Source organism: Euleptes europaea, chromosome 5, assembly GCF_029931775.1.
Source record: "Euleptes europaea isolate rEulEur1 chromosome 5, rEulEur1.hap1, whole genome shotgun sequence".
In the NCBI taxonomy this organism is placed as follows: domain Eukaryota; kingdom Metazoa; phylum Chordata; class Lepidosauria; order Squamata; family Sphaerodactylidae; genus Euleptes; species Euleptes europaea.
In genome coordinates, this window is record NC_079316.1 from 78,341,650 (window position 1) to 78,367,024 (window position 25,375).

Below are 25,375 nucleotides of genomic sequence, written 5' to 3' on the forward strand. Positions count from 1 at the left end.
AGGTTATGTCTGCTACTTTAAGAAAAAATGCTGACCGAGATCTCATGAGAGAATCATGTCGTGAGATCTCAACCATTTGGGGAGTTACTAGGGAGCCAGCTTCCATGCCTTGACTAGTGTCAAGAGGGGCTGGAGGAAGGCAGCAAGACTGAAAAGAGTAAACAAATAGGAAAGAGGGAAAGAAACAATGAAAGGGGAGAGAAGGAGTGATGGGAAGTAAAGGTGAAGAAAGGTACAGGGACTGCTAGGGTGAGGGAAGGAGGAAAAGCTGAGGGGATACAGATTAATGTAAGTTGATGGGTGAAAGGGAGAGACGGAAGCAGGAAAAGGGAGGGGCTATAGGTACTGCCAGAGGGAAGGAGGGAAAAGTAGAGATAGTGTGGTGAGGGAGGATAAGAAGGATGCCAGAAGTGGGATGTTCAGCGTATCTCCTGTGTACAGGACAGAGAGAGTTATGTTCCATCATCAGCTTTAGTCACCTTGCAGTATATGCAAGCTGGATAGGAATGCACGCTTCCAGAACTACAGGGAAAGTATCTTAGTGCATGCACATCTTACCTCTTCTGTGTAGGATGTGTACCAGCATGCTGTGCTGGTTTACGTATGTGGAAAGTGGATCTCTGGAAATGACCTTTTCCCCAAACCAGTGAGGCTTTATACATATAAAATTGGTGCTGTGTGTGTGCCCGTGGCCCTTAACAACTTTTTATAATTCTATTTCCTTATTTTTACCTCATTTTTGAGCCAAGAGTTGGCTCCCACAGTGGTTTACAGCAGTTTAAAATATAGATTTCAAATAAAATTGTTCTTGGAGAGAAGGTTCTTAATGAGTCTGTGTTCAGGCGACATGAAACAAAAAGAAGAAAATGCATGTAATACGTTTTATTAGCACCAACCAAATTGTTGCCAAACATTGTACAAAAAGGTGCCTAACTGCTTTAGCCACTTCATGGTTCTGTGTGTGGGTTTTTTTTGGGGGGGGGAGGGGCTTTCTTTATTCCCTTTGACCAAAGGTATTGAGCCAAAATACAATACAATCATACACAAATCACATCAAAACATTTACAAAACAACCAATAAGAATGAGTATATCAATAACAAAGTACCGTTAAAAATATGGGACCCTGACTTGTCAGATAAATGTGTGGCAGTAGAATGTCTCACAGATATCATGGCAGACAAAAATTGGCCACCGCTCATGTCACTATAGGCCCAAAATCGGGGTTCAGTAGCAAGATGATATTTATTCAAAACAGGAAAAATCCAAAGTTCTCATAGTGAGGACCTTTGACTGCAAGATAACAAAACATGATCAATGGTCTTAAATCATGCCAGAGGCACAAGGGCAGAGACGGTCAGAAAATGGGATGTTCACGAATTGCCCCTTCAGTTCAGGTGTGAGCCGCACGTTCGGTCTGCCAATCATAAAGGCATGGTGGTTGCTAGGAAAGGTGAGATATTTTAAATATGAAGGGAGACTTACCGGAGGAGGGATTCCAAGAGCTCAGAGCTCAGTACTAGTTCTATGAAGTGTTATTGCTCTCTTTTTAATCTCTCTCTTTGCCTCATGGTAACCCAAGTTTTGGATCATTGTCAAGGGGAAACAAAGGCTCTCAAGTTTACTATAAGAACATAAGAAAAGCAATGCTGGATCAGACCAAGGCCCATCAAGTCCAGCAGGCTGTTCACACAGTGGCCAACCAGGTGCCTCTAGGAAGCCCACAAACAAGACAACTGCAGCAGCATTATCCTGCCTGTGTTCCACAGCACCCAATATAATAGGCATGCTCCTCTGATCCTGGAGAGAATGGGTACGCATCATGACTATTATTCATTTTGACTAGTAGCCATGTGTGACGGATAAAGGGTTAATCTGCAGCAAGAGCTGACAGACCATGGGTAAAAAAAGCATGGTCACTTTATCCTCCTTTAATCCCGGTTTCAGTCAGGATTCAGCCAGGATCGAAAACATGCTTTTCGCCTAATGTGCGTTCGATCCTGGCTAAAACAGGGATTAAAGGAGGATAAAGTGACCATGCGTTTTCGCCCCAAGTGTGGCCGGAGCCAGAGAGCTGACACCCTGAGCTCTGAGAGGCAGAAAAGCATTCGAAGCTTGGGACCCAGCCTGGATAGAAGGCTGTGAAAATAGTCGAAGCTTGGGACCAGCCAGAGAAGGCTGGGATAGATTGGGAGCTCGGTAGCGAGACGGAGCGGAAGCCAGACTGTACTCTGTGAACCTGAGGGGTTCTGTGAAAGCCGAAGCTATTGACACACACAACCTGTGGTAGCGACAGGAGTGAGAACTGGGTTAGAGAGGGCCCATTCTCAGGTCACGAAGGGGAATTAGTCTCTGAGGTAGAGCTATTCCGGTAGCAGGGACGTGTGGAGGATTACAGCCACTGAGGTGGGGTAGTCAGACAGGACTGAAAGAGGGATTTTGGATATTTCCCCAAACTTCTCTGAGGAGGGAAAGGAACTCAGACTTCCTTCGCTCCTGTGAACTAGGGTGGGGACAGAGTCTGAGAGTCTGAATCTGAGTAAGCGTGAAACTAAGAACTGAAGGAACTTGAGCGAGGAAAACATCTAAGCTATCTCTGAAGTAATCTTATGTAGATAAACCTGACTTTGAGATTTCCCTCCAATTTCTACCTTTTCCTTGAAAATCAATCTCTGTGAGATCTGTTCAATAAACTTCCCTGTTTTGTCTGTTTAAGTTAAAAAGCCTCTTGTGTCCTATTTCTCTCTGAGGTAAATAAAGGTGTGGGACTGGAGGAGAAGGAAAATAATCTCCTCACAAATATACTCAGGCCAACGCTTTTCCCTCAGCATATACGGCCGGGCTGAGTGAGAGGGATATTGAAGCAGTTGAAAGGGGAGGTGCGCCATACCATGGATAGCCCTCTCCTCCATGAACATGTCCACTCTCCTCTTAAAGCCTTTCAAGTTGGCAGCCATCACCACATCCTGGGCAGGGAGTTCCAAAATTTAACTATCTACCAGCTTAGCCAAAACACTTTTGTAATTGTCTTCTCTCAAAAGGTGTAAGAGACCTCCGCTGGAGTTTAGTAGTGGGAAAAGGGACTTCAGTCTCAGTTTAAAGGCACAGAACCAAGCTTTGCATTCCAGCGGATGTTGTGCAAACTCCATTCTTAATGCAGTTTCTGAAGAATGTGGTGGTATCTCAGCAATTCATCGAAGATATGATAAGAGTGGTTAGCCACTAGATGAGGAGACACCGTTTATCTCCTTCCCTGCACCATACATAATTTGAGGAAGAACCTTAGCATTAAAGGCCTCAATGGCTGTGGGTATATATTGTCCACATTTGGAAGAGAAAAAGCATATGAGAGCATTTGTGTCTACTTTGGCCATCTTTTGGGCTAAGGAAATACGAGTTTTCCATGCCAAATTGCAACTAAAAGTAACCCCTAGATATTTAAAGTGGGGCTCTTGTTCTGTTTCCATTCTGTTTGGGGGGGGGGAGCTTTCAGCTGGAGCTGGATCTAGGCACAAAGGAAATGTGCCTGGCAGCAAGGAAATCTTAGCTGATTACTGGATTGAAACATCTGCATTTAAATTGACCTATTTATAACTGAATGTTCCATTCATGCAAATAGCCACATAAGCTCATTTACCTACCTGTTAATGGAAATTGCTTCCCTAGGGGGGAAATTTAAGTTGTAAATATTATTTTGCATTATAAAACAGAAGAAACTTGTGTTATGCAACTGTGCATACGATGAAATACTGAGGACCTCACATTTACTGTTCCTGTTCCTTAAACATTGACTAAAGGCAGGATTCTCTTGGCCACTTATAAACCAAATAGTTGATGGGAACTTCATTAAGGTATACAAAAGAAGACGTTTGCTATATTTGCATATTAAATTAATTTCATTTCTTTACCAATTCCTCTCTTTTGTGTTCCCTTCCAAATGCAGGGGGCTATAACATTAATGATGTCATGTTTTACTGGACAAGAGGAAACGATTCTGTGAAAGGTTTGGACTTGATTCAATTGGCACAGTACACTGTAGAAGATCACTATACCTCTGTATCTGAAGCTGTCTATGAAACAGGTAGATAATTCCTGAAACGGGCTTATCAGTAGTCCTCCATGTACATAAAACCATGTCAACGACTTGCTGAAAATCCCTTCAGTCAAAGTTATCCCAGACAGGAAAAGTGTTGATCGCAGAATCAAACCCGTAAATATTTTGGTTATTTCTGCTTGGTTCCTGTTCAGACTAATAAAGGTACAATAACTAGTTTGCTGTACGTAAACTCAAACCTATGTAGGTCTACTCAGAATCCTAAGGTCTGTTGTACTGTTACAAAATTATCAACTGTCAACAGCTCTTATGGAATTATAGGCCTTTTGTACATTTCTATCAAGTTTGACTTCGATTGTTTCATTATTACAGCTTTCTGAAATTTTTACTTGCAAAACATCCTACGAGAGTACCACTTTCACATTGGATTTTTGTGACCACAATGTGAACTTAAAAAAAAAAATCCCTTTCTGCAATCATGTTTATACAACTGATTGCTCCATCACAGAACACCAACTATAGGAAGAATCTTGAGATAAATGGCTGCTGGGGGGAGAGGAAAGTAGGGAAGATTTGTGGCCACCAGTGCCTTTTGCTGATTGATGATTGGATCCAAGCGTATATGCAGAAGTTGTTGTAAAGTTTAGGATTTTATATAAGTGTATAAAAGAAAATTGCACCCATATTTAGTGTTGGATATTTGTATGTAACTGCATCAAATATTCCTGTAGACCTTAAAAATTCCTTCTGTCACAGACAGATTGAATTGCACTTCCAGACCCTTGAGTAAAGAGATCTATCGTATCAAGACTTCTCATGTGCTGTGTTAGCAACCAGTGGCAAGATTATCATCGCGGGATACTACTGTTGTGTTCTGAAGCCATCTGATGGTCATAAACTTACCTTTTTAAATGGAGAGGCCCGACTCTTAATTTGGATTTGGCCATTAGATGCCATGTCAGTCAGTATAATGAATAATAAGTGGCATAAAGATACAGTTGGATTTGTTGAGCCAGGCACGTTCAGTGTGAAAATGTCTTCATGTTGCATTGAAAATGTACAATTTACATGATTTGGTAACTTATTACCAAATAATTTGGTGACTTATTAACAAGGCCTTGATGAATATGGTAAGCAAGTTTAAAAACATTTATTTAGGCACCTTCGGCCCACTTTTCTCCACTCAATGTAGACTCAAAGTGACTTCCAGTACCAAACAAGAACAACAGAAAGCCATCAGTTACACAAAAATGTGCATGCAAGTTACTGAACAAAAACACATGCCGTCAATAAATTAATCCTTAAGGTGGGAAGGGGGTTAGAGCAAGTGGCAACAGCTCTGCCCTTGATGGAAGCAGTCTCTCCCCCTGCAAACAGGCACTTGAGCTATTAAAGTTTAAACTTTTATTTCTAGAAAGGGTCACTTTACTGGGCAGAGCATTGATTTATCTGCAATTTATAGTAAATATTGACGGCAAAGGAGGCATGTGATAAAATAAGATAGAAGACAGTATGCCTCCTTTCCCCTTAAAAATTTCTTAATCTTCTGTTCTGAATAGTTATGGCTGTTACTTTGTGTGCACTTATGCAAATAATTGCCTGGAAGCAAAGCTTAACACATTTTTAATTTGCTATTTTTAAATTATTGAAAGGGTTTCTTGGAGCAGTGCTACTTGTTTTCCATTTTTTTTAAAAACGAGTTGCTGTTTTATTTAGTTGCAGTGAAGTACAGTTCATGTTATTAAGTGTTACCTGTGACTGGGTTACCTTTTCCAAAATATTTGTTTTCTGTTACCTGGTGTATTATAGTGTTTTTGTGTAAGTTTATTGCTTTGTGTTTTGCATTACAGAATACAGACAGATGTTTTAAAAAACAAAATGTGAAAACAGATGTATACTCACACTTGTAGCGATACATATGACAATACAATGGTTGGGCAGGAAAGGCCACACTGATCTTGGAACAGTGGGTTTTACAACCGTTAACACTCTTGGCCTTAGGAATCACAAGTGGAAAGAGAGAAACGTAACAGCAATTCACGGGTACCATTAGTCTTTCTATAACAAGCTCTCCAACAGCTCAGATGCTATTCCTCAGTAACTGTCTCAAGCGGTGGCCACTCTACTTACCTCTGCCTTCCTGCAAGACTATTTCTAAACAAAGACCTGGAGATAAGTGAACTTAACTGAAGGCTTCCATGTTAGGGTTGCCAACCTCCAGGTAGTAGCAGAAGATCTCCTGCCATTACAACTGATCTCCAGCCGATAGAGATCAGTTCCCCTGGAGAAAATGGCTGCTTTGGCCATTGGACTCTGGCATTGAAGTCCCTCCCCTCCCCAAACCCCGCCCTCCTCAGGCTCTGCCCCAAAAACCTCCCGCTGATGGCAAAGAGGGACCTGGCAAGTTGGCAACCCTATTCCATGTGCACTGTGCTTGATTAGCAATGTGTAACCCTGTGTAACAAACCAGGGTTTGTTCCTAGTTGCTTCCTGTATGCACTAGAGGGAGCAGTGGAGAAAACAACCTTTCAACTGGACTCATGTTACTTTCTGAAGCCTCCGCCACACAAGCAAAACTAAAGATATCGAGATGCCACAGGGGCTTTTAAAGGACAGAGGAACTGTCAGTGACGCTCAATGACCTATGGATTAGTTTGTTAACGTTTTCCTTGCATGCTTCCTCCCCGGCTTTCATGGTCAGAGTTCATCAGTTCTTGTAGGTTATCCGGGCTGTGTGACTGTGGTCTTGGTATTTTCTTTCCTGACGTTTCGCCAGCAGCTGTGACAGGCATCTTCAGAGGAGTAACACTGAAGGACAGTGTCTCAGTGTCAAGTGTGTAGGAAGAGTTTGCTAGTAGTGTGTGATTTAGTGTGTAATTTCTTCCTTGAGAAACTGTGGTTCATAGATTCCAGATAATGGACCGTGCAAGACGGATCTGTGAACCACAGTTTCTCAAGGAAGAAAACTCAGGAAAAACAGTCTCCCATAGGAAAGGTATTCTTGCCATTTATTAAAGGAGTCACAGACAGGATGGAGAAACGTTTGAAAAGACATAACCTACAAACAGTGTTTAAACCCACCAAGAAAATACAACAGATGCTCTGATCAGCAAAAGACAAAAGAGACCCCCTCACCTCTGCAGGAGTATATCGTATACCTTGCGGTTGTGGACAAGTTTACATCGGGACCACACAACGCAGCATACAAACAAGGATAAAAGAACATGAAAGATACTGCAGACTTGGCCAACCTGAGAAATCAGCAGTGGCTGAACATGGACTGATCCAAACAGGACACAGGGTCTTATTCCAAGATACTGAAAGACTGGACAATTCTACCAACTATTTTGTCAGATTGCACAGAGAAGCCATTGAAATTCATAAACATCAGCACAACTTTAACAGAAGAGAGTTTAAGAATGAATAAGACTTGGCTTCCTGTCCTGAAAACCTCCAGACTAACAAAGACTACAGTCCACAATAGCCATGCGGATTAGCTTTGGATTCCACATGTTAACAGATCACTTCAGGATACAATGTTCCACATTAACATACCACACCCTCATTAGCACATTATCTTGATACTTACAGGACAATGATTAGCACATTACCTTTAATTCTTTGCAGGACAATGACTCAGTTCAAACCCAACCCCTTTCTGACTATATATTACTCTTCCTACACACTTGACACTGAGAGACACTGTCCTTCAGTGTTACTCCTCTGAAGATGCCTGCCACAGCTGCTGGCAAAACGTCAGGAAAGAAAATACCAAGACCACGGTCACACAGCCCGTATAACCTACAAAAACCAGTTGGAGCTTCCTTTGCATAGGGTATTTCATTTATAATTCATCACTCAAGAATGGACGGTGATCCCTCGTTTCATACACTATGCAGGGCTTTCTCTGAGTGCTTTTTTTTTTTTTAAAGGAAATTGTCGTGGATGAGGTCTTTAACTCTCATTATAAGGCCTTAAACATCTATCAAGTTGTAGAGAACCAGGTTTGATTCCCCACTCCTCCACATGAGCAGTGGAGGCTAAGCTGGTGAACTGGATTTGTTTCCCCACTCCTTCACATGAAGTCAGCTGGGTGTCCTTGGGCAAGTCACACTCTCAGCCCCAGGGTGTCTCAGGGTGTCTGTTGTGGGGAAGGGAAGTTGATTGTAAGCTGGTTTGATTCTTCCTTAAGCGGTAGAGAAATTTGGCATATAAAAACCAACTCTTCTTCTTGTAGCCCTGCTACGGAGAGCAGCAGGCTTCCTGATGTGGAGTCATTTTGCTCCTTATATAAGTGATATCTGCTTGCTTTCCTCCTCACTGCTGCTCCCAGGTAGTAATCAGGAAGGCTAATAATTTCATGGTGATGTCCAGAGAGAAGCAGAATTTCTTCAACTTTCTGAAGACAAATGCAGGCCTGCTTTTGAATGACTTCCTTCTGTCTCATGCTGGAAAAGCAAAATGGAGGCCTCTACGCACATTTTAATAGAATGATGGATTTTTTTTCAATAATAACTAAAGTATAGCCAGGAGAATAATCTCCTTCTCTCTTAGTTTTTCAGTTTTCCATAATTTCTGGTTTGCCCTCAGGGTACAACATACATTTTCAAATACAACGCATGCTGTCCTTCAACTTTTGTCCTGTACAACAGTCCAGTTGGCTTTTTAGAAACTACTCCATAGTGGTCTTTAGAGAACTGTGACTGTCTATTGGCATAATAATTCCCCAAACAGCAACATTTTTATAGTGTATAGGATACACTATGGGAAATACCTCAAGATTTGGGAGGTGGAGCCTGAGGAGGACAGGGTTTGGGGAAGGAAGGGATGCCATAGAATTCAATTGCCAAAGCGGCCACTTTCTCTAGGGGAACTGGTCTCTGTAGTCTGGAGATCAGTTGTAATAGCAGGAGGTCTCCAGCCACCACCTGGAGGTTGGCAACCCCACATATGAGCCAGAGTTGAACTACGTTAGCCCTGGAGCCTGTTTTTATGTTACATTTCAACCCTGGAAGATATTAATTAAAAATTGAGTATTTTGAAGTACATACAGAGTGCATTTCCGTGGCAATGGAATCACTACATCCTGAGGCTACATATTTGAAATTAGACCATTGCTAGACTCATCTGACTGCAGTTTCTTATTCTGTCCTCAGGGGATTCTGGTTCATTTGCTGTGGTTTCCCTTATGCAGAGAACATAGATTGAAAGTCACAGTATTCACCATACATCTGAGAATAGAACGTTGGTGTGAATTAAGGCCTGGTGAGGCTGAACCAAAATAACTTCCTTATGAAGATAAATAGTTCTTCCAAATACAGTTCATCATAAACAACAGAGGGTCATTCTGAATACTTAATACATGGCTGATGACAGACACAGAAATAGGGTACAAATTACAAGCACAATGAGGAATACTTAACGTGGGGCTGACTATGTGTGTGTAAAGCACCGTCAAGTCACAGCTGACTTATGGCAACCCTATAGGGTTTTCATGGCAAGAGACTAACAGAGGTGGTTTGCCATTGCCTTCCTCTGCACAACAACTCTGGCATTCCTTGGTGGTCTCCCATCCATTTATTAACCAGGGCTGACCCTGGTTAGCTTCTGAGATTTGATGAGATCAGTCTAGCTTGGGCTATGGGGCTGACTACAGACACAATAAAATATCCACTACCACCCATGTATTGTGTGTGTGTGCGTAAAGTGCCTTCAAGTCGCAGCCGACCTATGGTGACCCCTTTTGGGGTTTTCATGGCAAGAGACTAACAGAGGTGGTTTGCCAGTGCCTTCCTCTGCACAGCAACCCTGGTATTCCTTGGTGGTCCCCCATCCAAATACTAACCAGGGCTGACCCTGCTTACCTTCTGAGATCTGACGAGATCAGGCTAGCCTGGGCCATCCAGGTCAGGGCCCACCCATGTATTAAGCAGTCATAAAACCTTCATATTAAGCCTACAGACATGCTTTAGGCAATGCCTTAAGAACAGATGAGCAACAAGTGAGACACGCTGGTATACTTTGCAGGAGATGAACAACCAGGAATCTTGAAGGGGTTTGCTGGTTCATGGCAACTGACTATGAGACCCCCACCATTCCCCCAAATCTACAGCCTATGCAGAAAGACTAGAGCAAAGGAAAGGAAGCTAATAGTGACCACAAATAATGGTTATCAAGTAAGCCCAGCCAACAGTGATGAAACCATGTTGCACCTCTTAAAATGCCTTAAAAATTTCTGGTGCATTCCTCTCCATGTCACACTTCACATTTACTGCAGGGTGCCTGATTGCATAAAGGATACACAAATAAGCCATGATATACATATGGATGCTGAGGCCTGCTGTTAAATATAAATGAATTTATATCTTAACATTTATGACTCACAGTACATAGGGGCACCCTGAAGAAGGCCATTTAAATACAGCAAGACTAGCTTGTGCCAATTCCTATCTATTCACAGGAGAGCAGGTATTTCCTCTTTGCAGCCAGAGACAAGTTTCTACTTTGAGGATGATAGGAAAGCAGTCCATCTTTCCCCTTTTCCCACATGGGCCAATGCAGAGGCTTTTAAAAAAACTTCTTTTATATAAAAATGCAATTCTCTCAGCCATTTATGGGAGGGAGAGGGGCCACTGCTGTTTGAAAAATAAACAGCAGCTCAGGACCCTTCTAGGAAGGAAGGCTGCATGGTATACCCCAATCTTGTCAGATCCTGGAAGCTAAGCAGGGTCAATACTTGGCAGGGAGACCACCAAGCAGGGCTCAGCAGAGGAAGGCAATGGAAACCACTTGCCTTGGACGCCTCTTGCTGAGGTCACCATGAGTTGGCTGCCACTTGACAGTACTTTACAGGCAGGGTCCTTCTAGACACACTGTTCAGGATTGGGCCCCCTGGATAAGGCCTGTTATTTGGATGAAATGTCCAGAGTTTGCAATGTGAAGGAGAGGGCATCTGTTGTGGTTTTGTTTTAATTTTAGTGATGTCATATTTGACTGCTGTGGCATTATTACTGATTTTATACTGCTGTGTTTCTGTGACTTACTTTAGATATTTTATGACATCTCAGTGTTGTTCTTTCTAGACACCTAATGGGTTTAGGTTTGTTTTTTTACTGGAATCTTCTGTGTCATACTGTTCACAAAATTGTATCCAGCACTGAATCTCAACCCCTTTGGTTTAAAATTATAAATAAGCATGATGCTGGAGAAATGATGTTCATAATTTTTTTTAATCTAAAGCTTCGTGAATTAAAGCTTCATTTAAAAATATTTTCAGGAGGAAAAAAAACATGCTGCACTGTTAAAATACTGTCAGCTAAACTGCTTGTCGCTTTTTGCTGTTTCTAACAGGGCACTATCCAAAACTAGTCTTCCATTTTGAACTCAAAAGGAACATTCTGTATTTCATTCTTGAGACTTATGTACCATCCAGCTTACTGGTTGTCCTCTCCTGGGTATCATTCTGGATAAGCCAATCATCAGTTCCAGCCAGAATCTGCATAGGTGAGAAACAAAAACGCATACCCATCTACGAACACACAAAGTACATTGCCTCACATTACATTGGCAGCATGGGAAATGCAGCCGCACTGCCTTTTCCACACCAGTAGGGTAACATGAGAACCCTTCAGCCATGTGGGAAAAGGCCACATTGCTGCTCCTCTCAGTATCAGTTTCTCCCAGAAACGGGGCGGGGGGGACTTGTTAGGTGCTCTTTCCGCATAGACTGAGCAGTATATGAAGGGGCTATGTCACCGTGGTTCCCATACTACTTGAAAAGAGTAGGGAGGGGCTACAGAAAAGTTAAAGGATGTGTCTTCTTACACAGATAGGGTAGCTAGCTCTGGGTTGGGAAATACCTGGAGATTTTGGGGGTGGAGCCTGAGGAGGGTGGGGTTTGTAGAGGGGAGGGATTCCAGTGCCATAGAGTTAGGTTTGCCAGGTCCCTCTTTGCCACCGGTGGGAGGTTATTGGGGTGGAGCCTGAGGAGGGCGGGGTTTGGGGTGGGGAGGGACTTCAATTCCATAGAGTCCAATTGCCAAAGCGGCTATTTTCTGCAGGTGAAGTGATCTCTGTCGGCTGGAGATCAGTTGTAATAGCAGGAGATCATCAGCTAGTATCTGGAGGCTGGCAGCCCTATGGCAAGAAGATCAGGAGAAATTGCACGGTGTAAGCTTGTAGTCGGTTTGGATGTGTGGCTAAACAATGCAGTGTCTGAACTATTTCAGAATCCTGATAAGGGAAGTCTGCCCATCTTCAGGCTCTGTATTTCTACCACTGTGTGAAGAGCCAGAAGTAGAAAGCGTGGCAGAAGCATGCGCAGACGTACACTGTTCAGAAGTCATTGTCTTGTAGAAGGGCATGTATAAAAATCTGTATTTATTTTCTTTCTTTTTGAAGTGGCACAACTGCAGTGAGAGTGAAACAAAGACAGGAATGGGAGTGGTTAAAATAATATTTGCGCTTTGCATTTCAGAATATGTCTTTTCCCTAGCAAATTCACAATGATGAAATAGATCATAACTCTAAGAGTAGGGTCTGCTCGAAATGTGATACTCGAAATGTGATACTGATAGTTCAAAGAGCCTATATGTGCGACTTCACACACATGCAGTATCTCATTTTAACTGGGCTATTTCATGTGTAAAGTGGCTACCTGTATAACATTAGCATGCCTGTACAATACCCTCCTAGATCATGCTAATGTTGCCCACACAGCTGCTGAGAGACCCAGGTGAATGAGATGCTGGACATGTGCATAAGGTGTAAAGTGTGCAAAGTGTAAAGTGTGTAAAGTGGCTACCTGTATAACATTAGCATGCCTGTACAATACCCTCCTAGATCATGCTAATGTTGCCCACACAGCTGCTGAGAGACCCAGGTGAATGAGATGCTGGACATATGAGATGCTGGACAATAAGGTTGCCAACCTCCAGGTGGTGGCTGGAGATATTCAGGAGGCAGAGATCAGTTCACCTGGAAAAAATGGGCACTTTGGAAGGTGGGGTCTATGGCATTATACCCCATTGAAGTCTCTCCCCTTCCCAACCCCCCCCTCCTCAGCCCCCCCAAATCTCCAGGTATTTCCCAACCCGGAGCTGGCAACCCTACATGTGTACAGTCTAGCATAGGTCATTCTGATCCCTTTCCATGTTTTCAGCCATGGAAGAAAACCAGTTCCTCCAAATTTTTACTGAACTTATAATTCATTCTGGTGCACCCAGATTTGTGATCTGGAGAAAAATTAGTGAGTGACAGTTACATAGTCCTTGAAATCCTGAGCAGCTGCTACCCAAAAGACACAGTCTGTATGGCAGCTAATGGCCCTGTAAGATCACTACTGATTTCTCATTTTTCATAGGTGTTACAACAGTACTCACCATGACAACCCTCATGATGGGAGCGCGCACATCCCTTCCGAATGCTAACTGCTTCATCAAGGCAATTGATGTCTATTTGGGCATTTGCTTTACCTTCATCTTTGGGGCATTACTGGAGTATGCCGTGGCTCATTTCTGCACCTTTAACCGGTCGGGCGTGAAGAAACTCACCAAGGTAGCTGTTACATTTCACTTTTCTCCATTTGCCTGTTGCCTCGACCTTTCCCCACAACCCTTCATTACTTTCTGTGCCAAGAAGGCATAGGCTGCTTCCAGCTTTGACTAACTTGTTCCGTTTGGGTGAACTTTTCCAAAGCATCTGCCAGTCATCTTCATGCACAAGAAACCATCCTGTGGGGCGCAGGACCTCTTGGATTTCTAGGGTTGCCAGCTCTGGGTTGGGAAATGCCTGGAGTTTTGGGGGTGGAGCTGAGGAGGGCAGGGATTTGGTAGGGGAGGGACTTCAATGCCATTGAGTCCAATTGCCAAAGCGGCCATTTTCTCCAGGGAAACTGATTTCTCTCGGCAGGAGATCAGTTGTAATAGCAGATCTCCAGCCACTACCTGAGGTTTGGCAATCATCTTCAAGTACTTGAAGGGCTGTCAGATAGAGGAGGGTGCGAGTTGTTTTCTGTTGCCCCAGAAGGTCGGACCAGAACCAACGGGTTGAAATTAAATCAAAAGAGTTTCCATCTAGAAATTAGGAAGAATTTTCTAACCATTAGAGCTGTTCCTCAGTGGAACAGGCTTCCTCGGGAGGTGGTAAGTGCTCCTTCCCTGATTGTATGAACCTAGGCAGTTCATGAGAGGGAGGGCATCTTGGCCATCTTCTGGGCATGGAGTAGGGGTCACTGGGTGTGTGTGAGGGAGGTAGTTGTGAAATTCCTGCTTTGGGCAGGGTGTTGTACTAGATGACCCTGGTGGTCTCTTCCAACTCTATAATTCTATGACTCTAGGGCTGGGCCTAGAAAACAACTCGGCACCCTCCTCTATATGACAGCCCTTCAAGTACTTGAAGATGGTTATCATATCCCCTCTCAGTCTTCTCCTCTTCAGGCTAAACATACCCAGCTCCTTCAACCTTTCCTCATAGGACTTGGTCTCCAGATCCCTCACCATTCAGCTGTATCATCCAGATTATTAATAGTAGGGCAGAAACGGTAGGAAAAAGTGTGCTGTTGTTACCTAGGTTAGGTGAATACAGGAAACATTGCATAACAAGCGAAGTTTAGTGCAGCTGTTCCACATCATGGTGCCTTAAGCATGCTTTCAACTAGATTTGCAGTAAGAATTGCTCAGCTGCTTAAATGTCTTGACACTCACTGTATAGGAAATCTGGAACATACAGAGAGCATTGGTGCTTTTCCACAAAGGCAACATCCTTTCTCCATCTTGAACAAATGCATCCATTATTAGAAACGACAAGCAGCAGCAGATGCCATTTCCAGTAGGTTTCAGCTGCCATGCAGTTGCTTTCCATGATTTTTTAATATTTATTATTGCCATCTGCTTGCTATTCACCCCTTAAGAGGAGGATCTGAAAGATGAGTGAAGCGTTGCTTTTTAAAAATACACTCCGTGCGGAGATTCCTCTTGCAGTTCAACGTTGATTTTCATAATGTAAAACACTTTGAATGTTTTCCCTTCCCTCTCAGCCCGACAGCAGTCCTTTCAGATTTCCCCTGATGTTCCAGATTTGTAAAGCAGATAGGTGTTTATAGTTGTCTGATAGGCTCTCTTTCTTTTCTTCACGTGGGCAACAGGATAAGTAAGCTTGTGCTGAAAACACATTTTGTTAAACTCCCTCGGAGAAGAGGAGATAATATCATACAAACAAGGGCCTGAGATGTACAACGTCAGACACTGCATTTTTCACACACGGTTTTAGCTCCCTCTTAGGGAACGTAAAAGGAACTAAAAACATTCTAATGAAGCACCAGCCACCTGCAAACAACTTGCTGGAACCTTCAGAAGGAAAATAATATGTGTGTAGCATCCATGCCTGCTGTGCAATAAACCTGCAGCTTGCTCGAGATGTTACCGTTTTTACCTTTTAAAAACAGGTGCGTTAACTGGGGGGGGGAACCCCACATAGACTCAGATCAAACTGTTTATTTTTTTTTAGAATTTAAGTTGGGGGTGATCATTGGCACCACGTCCGTGTTGGATCAGTGGTTCTTCTCTAGGCTTTCCTTATTTTATTCACTCTTGAAGTGCCAGATCCAAGAACTGGGCCATAATAGAAGATCACAAGTGAAGCTGCTCTGGCTTTTCTCTTGTACTGCAAGAATGTTCATGAGCATAGTGCAAAATCAGTGAACTGACCACAGACGTTCTACTTACAGTGCAGTCTAGACCTAAAAGAAGAAGAGTTGGTTTTTATATGCCGACTTTCTCTACCACTTAAGGAAGACTCAAACTGGCTTACAATCACCTTCCCTTCCCCTCCCCACAACAGACACCCTGTGAGGTAGGTGGGGCTGAGAGAGCTGTGACTAGCCCAAGGTCACCCAGCTGGCTTCATGTGTAGGAGTGGGGAAACCAACCCGGTTCACCCGATTAGCCTCCGCCACTCATGTGGAGGAGTGGGGAATCAAACCCGGTTCTCCAGATCAGAGTCCACCGCTCCAAACCACCACTCAACCACTGCACCACAGTGGCCTACTGAAAACAGCTGAACATACAAGGAGTAGACCCATGTGCCTAAAGGAAGGTATGCACATATCTACTCTCATTTATATCAGTGGGGAAGCCTTTGTAGGAGGACATTTTCTGCACACAATGAAACATCAATATCCATTAAAAAAAATCACTGGCATGTTGCAGTTGTGTGGAATTAAGGCTCATTTATTTCAGTGAGATTTTCATTTTCACATAGCAGCCCTTGAATTCATCCTAGCATCCTTATCCAAAGCACACCTCCAAGTAATAAATAGGACTGCATTCCAAATGAATGTGCGCACAATCAGGATTTGAAGTGATGGAGAGGGGCAAGGGTGTCAGCAGTTAGCTACCATAATGCTCCAGGAAATTGTTTAGTAGGGTTGCCAGGTCCCTCTTTGCCACCGGCAGGAGGTTTTTGGGGCGAAGCCTGAGGAGGGTGGGTTTTGGAGAGGGGAGGGATTTTAATGCCATAGAGTCCAACTGCCAAAGCGGCCGTTTTCTCCAGGTGAACTGATCTCTATTGGCTGGAGATCAGTTGTAATAGCAGGAGATCTCCAGCTATTATAGACACTTCTATGCTCATATACAGAGGTTGGCAACCCTATTGATTAGGCTTGTGATGACCGATGCAATCACATTTTATAACTTAGTAATATATGAACAGGAATTATGAGAACAGACCAGGAGGCAGTATCAGTACTAAATCTGAGCTGGGGTTCTTCGGAGTGTGCAAGATAATAGAAACGAAGAGCCTCTAGGAATATAAACAGTGATTTGTTTAATCAAGATGGTGATCCATCAGGACCAACAGTGTGTTAGCTGGTATAGCATAAGGGCTATGAGTGACAAGTCAGGAAGTCCCTGGTTCAAATCTTGTCTGCGAAGTGAACTCACTCTGTACCCACCAGTAAGCTATTCTCTCTCAGCCTTTGCTCAGTCAATAAACTGGATATGATACTATTGCCCTACTTTATAAGGCTGTTGCCTTATATGTGTGAAGCATATGAAACATATGTGTGAAGCATATGAAACTTTTAGAAGTGCTGTACAAATACTAGCTAGTAGTGGTCTGTTTTTCCAGCAATTAGAAAGATGCCTGTAGAAGCTACAAGCATGGCTTTGTTCATCTGAGTGTTTGTCTCTTTCCACCTGGGTCCCGGCTGTCTGCCCCCAGAAACTCTAGAGTTTAGAGAGATCAGAAGCTTTTGTGAGCTGCTATGACTGTGCACATTTTATGTTTTCACATGAAATCTGTGCCTTCACACGAATCCCTTCTGGACGATGGGCCCAGTCTGCATTTGTGTGGGGCCTATTGAGTATCGTAAGCAGGTCTTACATCAAGTTGGGTAAGGCTTGGAAGACCCTGCCTTGCTACCTAAGGTGTGCCCATCCATGACTGTGTTGTAATGTGTGTGTGTGTGTGTGTGTGTGTGTGTGTGTGTGTATATATATATATATATATATTATAACATAAAACAAAACGAACAAATACAATAATAATAATAAAAAGAAAATTAAAAAAAGAAAATACAAAAGAGTATCTATTTATACTTATTAATACATTCATGGTTACAAAATTATAAAGTTCAATAAAAAAAAAACAAGATACCCCTTCGACCCTCCACCCACCTTAAAAAGTGACCCATCACCCGATTTCCGAAGAAGTGTCTAAACAGTTTTAAAAATATCTATTAACAGTAAAATATAAAAGTATTAAAACTAGTTTCTATAACTCACTAATTAAAATAGTAAAATCCATTTTTGCCAGTTTATCCCAATATGTGATGGCCTTTACCCAAGTTCTTTTAAATTCTTCCATATCTTTTCCATGTAGGGATTCCATTAATTTGACCATATACATCCATAGTTTCTCCAGTCTCGAATGGAAGGTTTATTCATTTGCTTCCAAACTTTAGCTATTACAATTCTTGCAGCAGCAAAACTATATTGACAAATGATCCTGTAATTTTTCCTCATATTCTTTTGTGGAATTCCCAATAAACAAAATGCAGGTTCTCTTTTTACTCTCACATTAAGCAAATTATTAGTTTCCCTAATAACTTTTTCCAAAAGCTTTTAATTTTTTTACATATCCACCATACATGCATAAAAGTGCCTCTTTCCTTTCCACATTTCCAACATAAGTCCATATCTCCTTGTTTCATTTTAGATATCATCACAGGTGTTATATACCATCTCTGGAACATTTTATATAAGTTTTCTCTGATTTCATTAGTTATTGTAAATTTAAATTCTCTCTTCCATAAGTTTTCCCATATTTCCAAATCTATATTAAATCCTAATTCCTTCATCCATTTCACCATTACTGGTTTAATTCTTTCTTGTTCTAAATTAGTTTCAATTAATAATTTATATATTTTTCCTATCAATCCTTTATTTCCCTTTATTAATATATTTTCCAGTTTGGATTTATTTTTATTAAATCCAACCTGATTATCTTTATTAAATATATCTTTTAATTTATAATACAAAAACCAGTCCTTAATATTAAGTTCTTCTCTACTTTTTAAAACCCATTCTCCCTTTTTACATTCAATAATTTCTCTCTAAACATCCATTTCTAAATTCAAATGTGTCCCTCTCTTCATATAAGCTTCTACTGGGTTGATCCATCCCGGGGTCTTATTTTCCAAAATCTTTCTATATTTTTCCAAATTTTGAAATAATCCAAACCTAATAATATGAATATTAAAATCTTTATTTACCTTCTCCTTATCATACCATAAGTATACATGCCATCCAAAACGTAGGTTAAAACATTCTAATTCTAATATTTTGGTATTCTCTAACAAAATCCAGGTCCTTAACCAAGCGAAACAGGATGCCTCGTAATACATTCTTAAATCTGGTAATCCTAAGCCTCCTGTTTCCTTTAATTCAATTAAATTATTATATGCTATTCTGTGTCTTTCCTTACCCCATAAGAAGTTTAAAATATCTTTTTTCCAAATTTTAAACATTTTAACCCTTTTTATAATTGGTAGATTTTGAAATTAAAAAAGCATTTTGGGTAATACCATCATTTTAATTACCGAAATTCTACCCCTAATGATAGAGGTATTTTCCCCCATTTTTTTTGCTGCCATATCCTAATTTGCTGCCATATCCTAATATAATTATTTTTAAATAAATTGAGATTGTTTGAGGTTAACCATATACCCAGATATTTTATTTTATGTTCAATAGAGAAGCCTGAACGTTTTGATAGTTCTTGCTCCTGTAAAAGTGTCATATTCTTAACCAATATTTTATTTTTATTTTTATTTATTTTAAAACCCGCAAGCTTTCCATAAACCTCAACCATTTTGTTCCAATCTCCAATTTGACTAATAGGATTAGTTTAAAAAACAATCTAAATCATCAGCATAAGCTTTAACCTTAAAATGATTTCTCCCAATTTGACAACCTATCATATCTGTATTATTACTAATCTTCCACAATAAAACTTCTACAGTTAAAATAAACAATAAGGGTGAGAGAGGACATCCTTGTCTTGTACCTTTTTGGATTTCAAATTGTGATGTCAAACTACCGTTAATCAACAATCTAGCCGTTTGATAAGTGTAAATATTTCCAATAGCTTATTGAAAATTTTGTCCCAAACCCATATATTCCAATACTTTTTTCATAAATTTCCAGTTTACATTATCAAACGCTTTTTCCGCATCTAGAAATATCCTTGCGATAGGTGTAGTAACAGATTCTGCATATTCTGTAAGATCCAATACTATTCTAACATTTTGACTAATCAGTCTACCTGGAAGAAATCCAGCTTGGTCCTCATGTATAACCTGATTCAATACAATTTTCAATCTATTTGCTAAAATAGCTAAAAGTCTGTAATCATTATTCAATAATGAAATTGGTCTATAATTTTTGACATCCAATAAATTCGAGTTTGGTTTTGGTATTAATACTATATTTGCTTGTTTCCAGGTATGTGGGATGGATCCATTCTGCAAGCAATGGTTCATAACTCTTAATAGAAATGGAGATAATTGTTCTATAAAAGTTTTATAATAAAATGCTGCAAATCCATCTTTGCCTGGAGATTTATTTAATTTACTTTTACCTATAACTGTTTTTAATTCCTCCATAGTTATACTAGAATCCAATAAATCTTTATGTTCTTGTGAAATTCCATCCCAATCAAATTGATTTAAATACACCTCTATTTCCCTCTCTGAAACAACACTTTGTCTATAAAGATTTGAATAATAGTCTATGAAAGTTTCCATATTTTTTATCTATTATTGTTTTACCGTCCCTCTTTATTTTTAATATTGGTAATTTCCTCTCTTTGTTTTTGAGTTGCCAAGCTAATAATTTACCCGGTTTATTGGCATGTTCAAAAAAATTCTATTAAACATTATTATTTTTCTCTATTTCTGAGGTTATTAAAAATTCATATTGATGTTGTAGTTTTTTTAACCTATCCATCTGTTCTTGTTTAGATAATTTATCTTGTAATTTTCTTAGCTGTCTCTCTCCCTGTTTAATTTCCTCTAAAATCTTCTTCTTTTGCATCTCCCTCTCTCTGAACCATCTTGAATTTTGTTGTATTAGTAATCCTCTAACTACGGCTTTACCGGCATCCCATACTATTTCATCTGAGATTCCTTTATCTGAATTCTCAGAGAAATAATTCTGTATATCTATTTTTAACTTATCTACTATTTTCTTATTTTTCAATAAGTATTCATTTATAGACCAAGGTTTATTTCTTTTATCCCCCATATTAATTTTAATTAAAATCGCATTATGATCAGATAATACCTTGGGTAAAATTTCAGGATTTTCAGATAAGTAATGCCTTTGGAAAGCCAAAACATGTCTATTCTTGAATGAGAGAAATGTCTAGATGAGTAAAAAGTATATCCCTTTTTGTTACAATTTACCAGTCTCCATATATCAAACATTTCCCACTGTTCTGTAAGATGATTAAAAATACCTGATAGTTTACCCTCACGTTTACTCCTTTTCTTCTTTGCAGATCTATCCACCCTTGGATCCATCACTCCATTAAAATCTCCCATCCAGATCATTTTTTCTTTAGCATATTCGGCTAATATCGATGCCAAATTGTTATAAAACATTTTTGATTACTATTAGGTGCATAGATACAAACTGACAATATTTTTTGGAAACCACTTACAATTTCTACCAACAGGATCCTCCCTTCATTGTCTTTACATAGCTATACCATTTGTTTTTTTCTTTTCATTGCATGATGTAAATAATTTACCCAATTTTGTTTGCTCCAACCTTATAATATCCTTTTTAAAATATGAGTTTCCTGTAAACAAAAAACATTAGCTTTTGACTTTTGTAAGTGATAAAATATTTTCTTCCTCTTATTAGGAGAATTCAAACCATTAACATTCCATGACAATATTTGTAACATTTTAACGTTGAATCAAACCCCATTCTTAAACTTTCCCCCCCAAATCTAATCTCACCCCACCCCCATAACTCCTTTTAGTTTCTATTTTTTGTAAATAGTTCAGCCATCTTCTGATTGAGAGTCCTCCTCTGATGATGGTGGTCTTAACCCACCATCTGCTTCTGCCACCTTTTCTTCTTCGGAGAGATCCTTTCCCACAGGGTCTTTGGATGGTTGACATGGTGGTTTGCGCAGATCTCCCTCATATCTTCTTAGAAATGGTTCAGCTTTGACAGTGTCTGTAATTTTAAACCTTTTTGCTTTGAACAGAAAAGAAATCCCTTGTGGAAATTCCCATCTGTGTTGAATTCCATTAAATCTCAGTTGTTCCACAATCTCTGCAAAGTCCTTTCTTTTCCTCAGTAGACTTCCGGGAATGTCCTTCATTATCCTCACCGGTGTACCTTCTATTGTAAGTGGATTCAAGTAGTGCTTGTTGAGAATCAGGTCCCGATGACTTCTGGGGAAAAGTTGAACCAGGCAATCCCTTGGAACTTTGTTTTTTGTTGCATAAGCAGAGTTGACTCTATAGGCTGTTATAATCATTCCTTCCACAATTGCTTCATCTTCTTGAAGAAAATCAGCCAACAGCAATTTCAAATAATTTTTTAAGTCCTTCCCCTCCAGTTTTTCTTTGAGGCCACGTATGCGAATCCAGCTCTTCTTTATTTTTAATTCTAACATTGCTGTATGGTCATCACGTTTTTCTTCTCTCTCTTGACTTGCCTCCATTGACAGTTGCAAAACATCAACTCGTTTTCTGGTTTCCTTGTTATCCTTTGAATGTTTCTGAAGTTTTGCCTCTAACTTATCCTGTCTCACTGTCAAAGATGAAATAGAATCTTTCAGAGCAGAAATGGCAGCTGTATTTTGTCCAACAACCACAGGCCTTGTTTCACTGATTCCACCTCCTGTTTTACTGCTTCCACTTCCTGTTTCACTGATGTCACCTCCTGAAGTGTTTTAGTCAACAGTTCATGTAGAGAGTTCAAGGTAACATCAGGGTTTTTTTTGCCATCTTTGCAGCTACAAATGTCCCTGTTTGAACTGGTGAAGTGGCTGGTGAAAAAGTTGTGCTGGTGACAGAGGCTCTTCTGTGGAGTAATGAAGTTTGCTGAATCTGAAGCTGTTTAGGATCTTTAATAAGTCCTCTAGGATGTTTTTCTGTATCTTTCTTTTCTTTATCTTTGTCTTTATCTCCCATCCCCAAAAAGCTTAGGATGGCTGTATTTGTAATCCAGAAGAGAAAAAAAGGGGGGCGATGCTTGTTGTTTAAATCATCAGTTTAAAAGTCACAATTACCACTGGAACTTTGCTTGATTCAAAATCCAGAGCTGGGAGAGTACATTAACTCATCTGTTTCTTCAGTCAGCTATCATTTGCCAGCTTTTAAACACCCTCAAGTTTTTACTTCGATTTGTTATAACAGTTAGCTTGGCTGGCAGGACTGAATTTCAACTGTGCCACAGCTGGCAAAAAGCCAAGTTTCGGTTTGGATCTGTTAGCGAGTTTTAGATCCAGTCCAGAGTGCTTTTTATTCTTTCACAGTTACTGTTAGACACCTCAGTGATGTTGATTTTTAAGATCCCATAAAATGTAAAAAACAGCAACCTTGTTTTGTTGAGATCTGGGTCTCCCCACTGCTTTCCCCGGCTCCTTGGACTTTTTTTTTTAATATATATTTTTTATTTTTCAAGTTAATTCAAATTCAGTTACAAATATCCATTAACATATTGTGTAATCTAATAAGTTCTATCTTGTCATTTAACAAACGTATATATCTTTGACTTCCCCTCTCTCCTCATCTGTCCATTTATTATCATTGTCACTCTCTTTGTATTTATTGTCTAATTCTTTATAATAAATCACCTGTGTCTTTATCATATATATCTAGTTGACTATTGTCACCTCTTAATTATCTCAACCAATCTGAATTAGATCAAAACATATCCCTTGATATCACAATTAAATTCATTCATACAATATATTGTCCATGCCTCCCATTATACCACAAATTCAATGTCTTCTTTTTGATTTATTAATGCTGTAAGTTTTACCATTTCAGCTAGTTCCATCATTTTATCTATCCAATCGGTCTTATCAGGTATCTCCGACGTTTTCCATTTCTTGGCGTAGACCAATCTAGCAGCGGTAGTGGCATGTATCAAGAAAGATCTCTGAGTCACTATAGAGTCCGGTATTATACTTAACAGCATCATCTCCGGTGTTTTAGGGATATTTTGTTGTAATAACCTCAGTTCATTATAAATCATATCCCAAAAGTTTTTTGCCTTCTCACATAGCCACCAAACGTGATGAAAAGAACCCAGTTCTTCTTGACATTTCCAACATTTTGTTGACATATTTCCATACATTTTGGCTAATTGCTTTGGTGTTAAATACCATCTATAAATCATTTTATATATATTCTCTCTCAACCCGGCTCCTTGGACTTTAATGGCTCCCACTCCTCGGCTCACCAGTCCGAGGGTTCGTTGCTGCTTCTGAGGCAACGGCTGCTCCTAAGACGGGGAGCTCACCAGCGCCTCGGTCAGCATCCCCTCTTCTTCAAGGGGTGCCGCTTGCCAGGTGTTGGGGGTGGATTCCCTGCCCCCCGGGCGCTTCGAGCCCGGAGCGCGATCGTTCGCGCTGCCGCAGTGTTCCCTCCGGATCCGGAAGTCGACTGTGTTGTAATTTATGAGGATGGATCTCAGTTCATTTTTGCTTTCCCTACCAGGAAGAGGATGAAGAAGCTGAGGAGGAGATCAATGGAGTCCTGTCAGCAATCGCCAACAGTTGCAAGGCTGATAAGATTAGAAAGGTTGATCCAGACAAGTTGGCCAAAAAAACCCTTGGCAGAAAAGAGAAGAGAAGTCAACACAGAAGATATTGCTCAACAACATTGATGAAAGGACTTTTCTATATATGTGACTGCTTCCGTGTTAAAAACCCATATCACATAGACAATTATGCCCGGATTTCTTTTCCGTTATTGTTTATCGTCATAAATGTTTTTTATTGGGTGTATTATTTGTGTTTCTAAGCTTTTAAAAATCTCTTCCGAAAAGGTGTGCTGACTGCAAGGGGAAAGTGCATAGGCTCTGCAGTGCAATAGAATCGTCTTGTTCTGTCATTTGATTGATGAGGTCTGTTGAATTTCTGGTCAAATTACCATCCATCTGTTAAAATGACTAGTATAAAATCCATTCCTGGTCATCTGTTGAATGCGTGCGTTTCGACGTTGACCTTGGTTGTTAGCATGCCTGCTACACTGCTTTACTGAATGGCAGAAAGCACCTTTTTTCTTATTAAAGCTACTTGTTAAACTTTGTACAATCAGGCTTAATGCTAGTTTCTGGCTGTGTTTGGGTATGTTTAAAAATAAAAGCAGAAAATATTATTTTTCCCTCATATCCTTATATGACAGTCCACTTGGCGTTGTTAATAATTCATAAGCCTTGAAGAACTGTATTTCGCAGAACTGTATTACCGCTGATTAAACTACAGAAGTCACTAATTTGAAGAAGAAGAGTTGGTTTTTATATGCTGTCTTTCTCTACCACTTAAGGGAGACTCAAACCGGCTTACAATCACCTTCCCTCCCCCTCCCCACAACAGACACCCTGTGAGGTAGGTGGGGCTGAGAGAGTGTGACTAACTAGCCCAAGGTCACCCAGCTGGCTTTGTGTGTAGGAGTGGGGAAACAAATCCAGTTCACCAGATTAGCCTCTGCCACTCGTGGAGGAATGGGGAATCAAACCCGGTCCTCCAGATCAGAGTCCACTGTTCCAAACCACCGCTCTTAACCACTACAC

The 25,375-nt window shown here is 40.5% G+C and overlaps 1 protein-coding gene across 1 annotated transcript in view; it reads left to right on the forward strand.

Moving 5' to 3' along the window:
• LOC130477432 (gamma-aminobutyric acid receptor subunit pi-like) overlaps positions 1–24,656 on the forward strand; it is a 45,325-nt gene extending 20,669 nt beyond the window's left edge. The window contains exons 6-9 of the mRNA XM_056849378.1: positions 3,942–4,079; positions 11,403–11,555; positions 13,414–13,607; positions 24,298–24,656. Of these exons, the coding sequence (XP_056705356.1) occupies positions 3,942–4,079; positions 11,403–11,555; positions 13,414–13,607; positions 24,298–24,603 (791 nt within the window). The 3' untranslated portion in view covers positions 24,604–24,656. The remainder of the gene's footprint in view (positions 1–3,941; positions 4,080–11,402; positions 11,556–13,413; positions 13,608–24,297) is intronic.
• Positions 24,657–25,375: the final 719 nt, after the last annotated feature.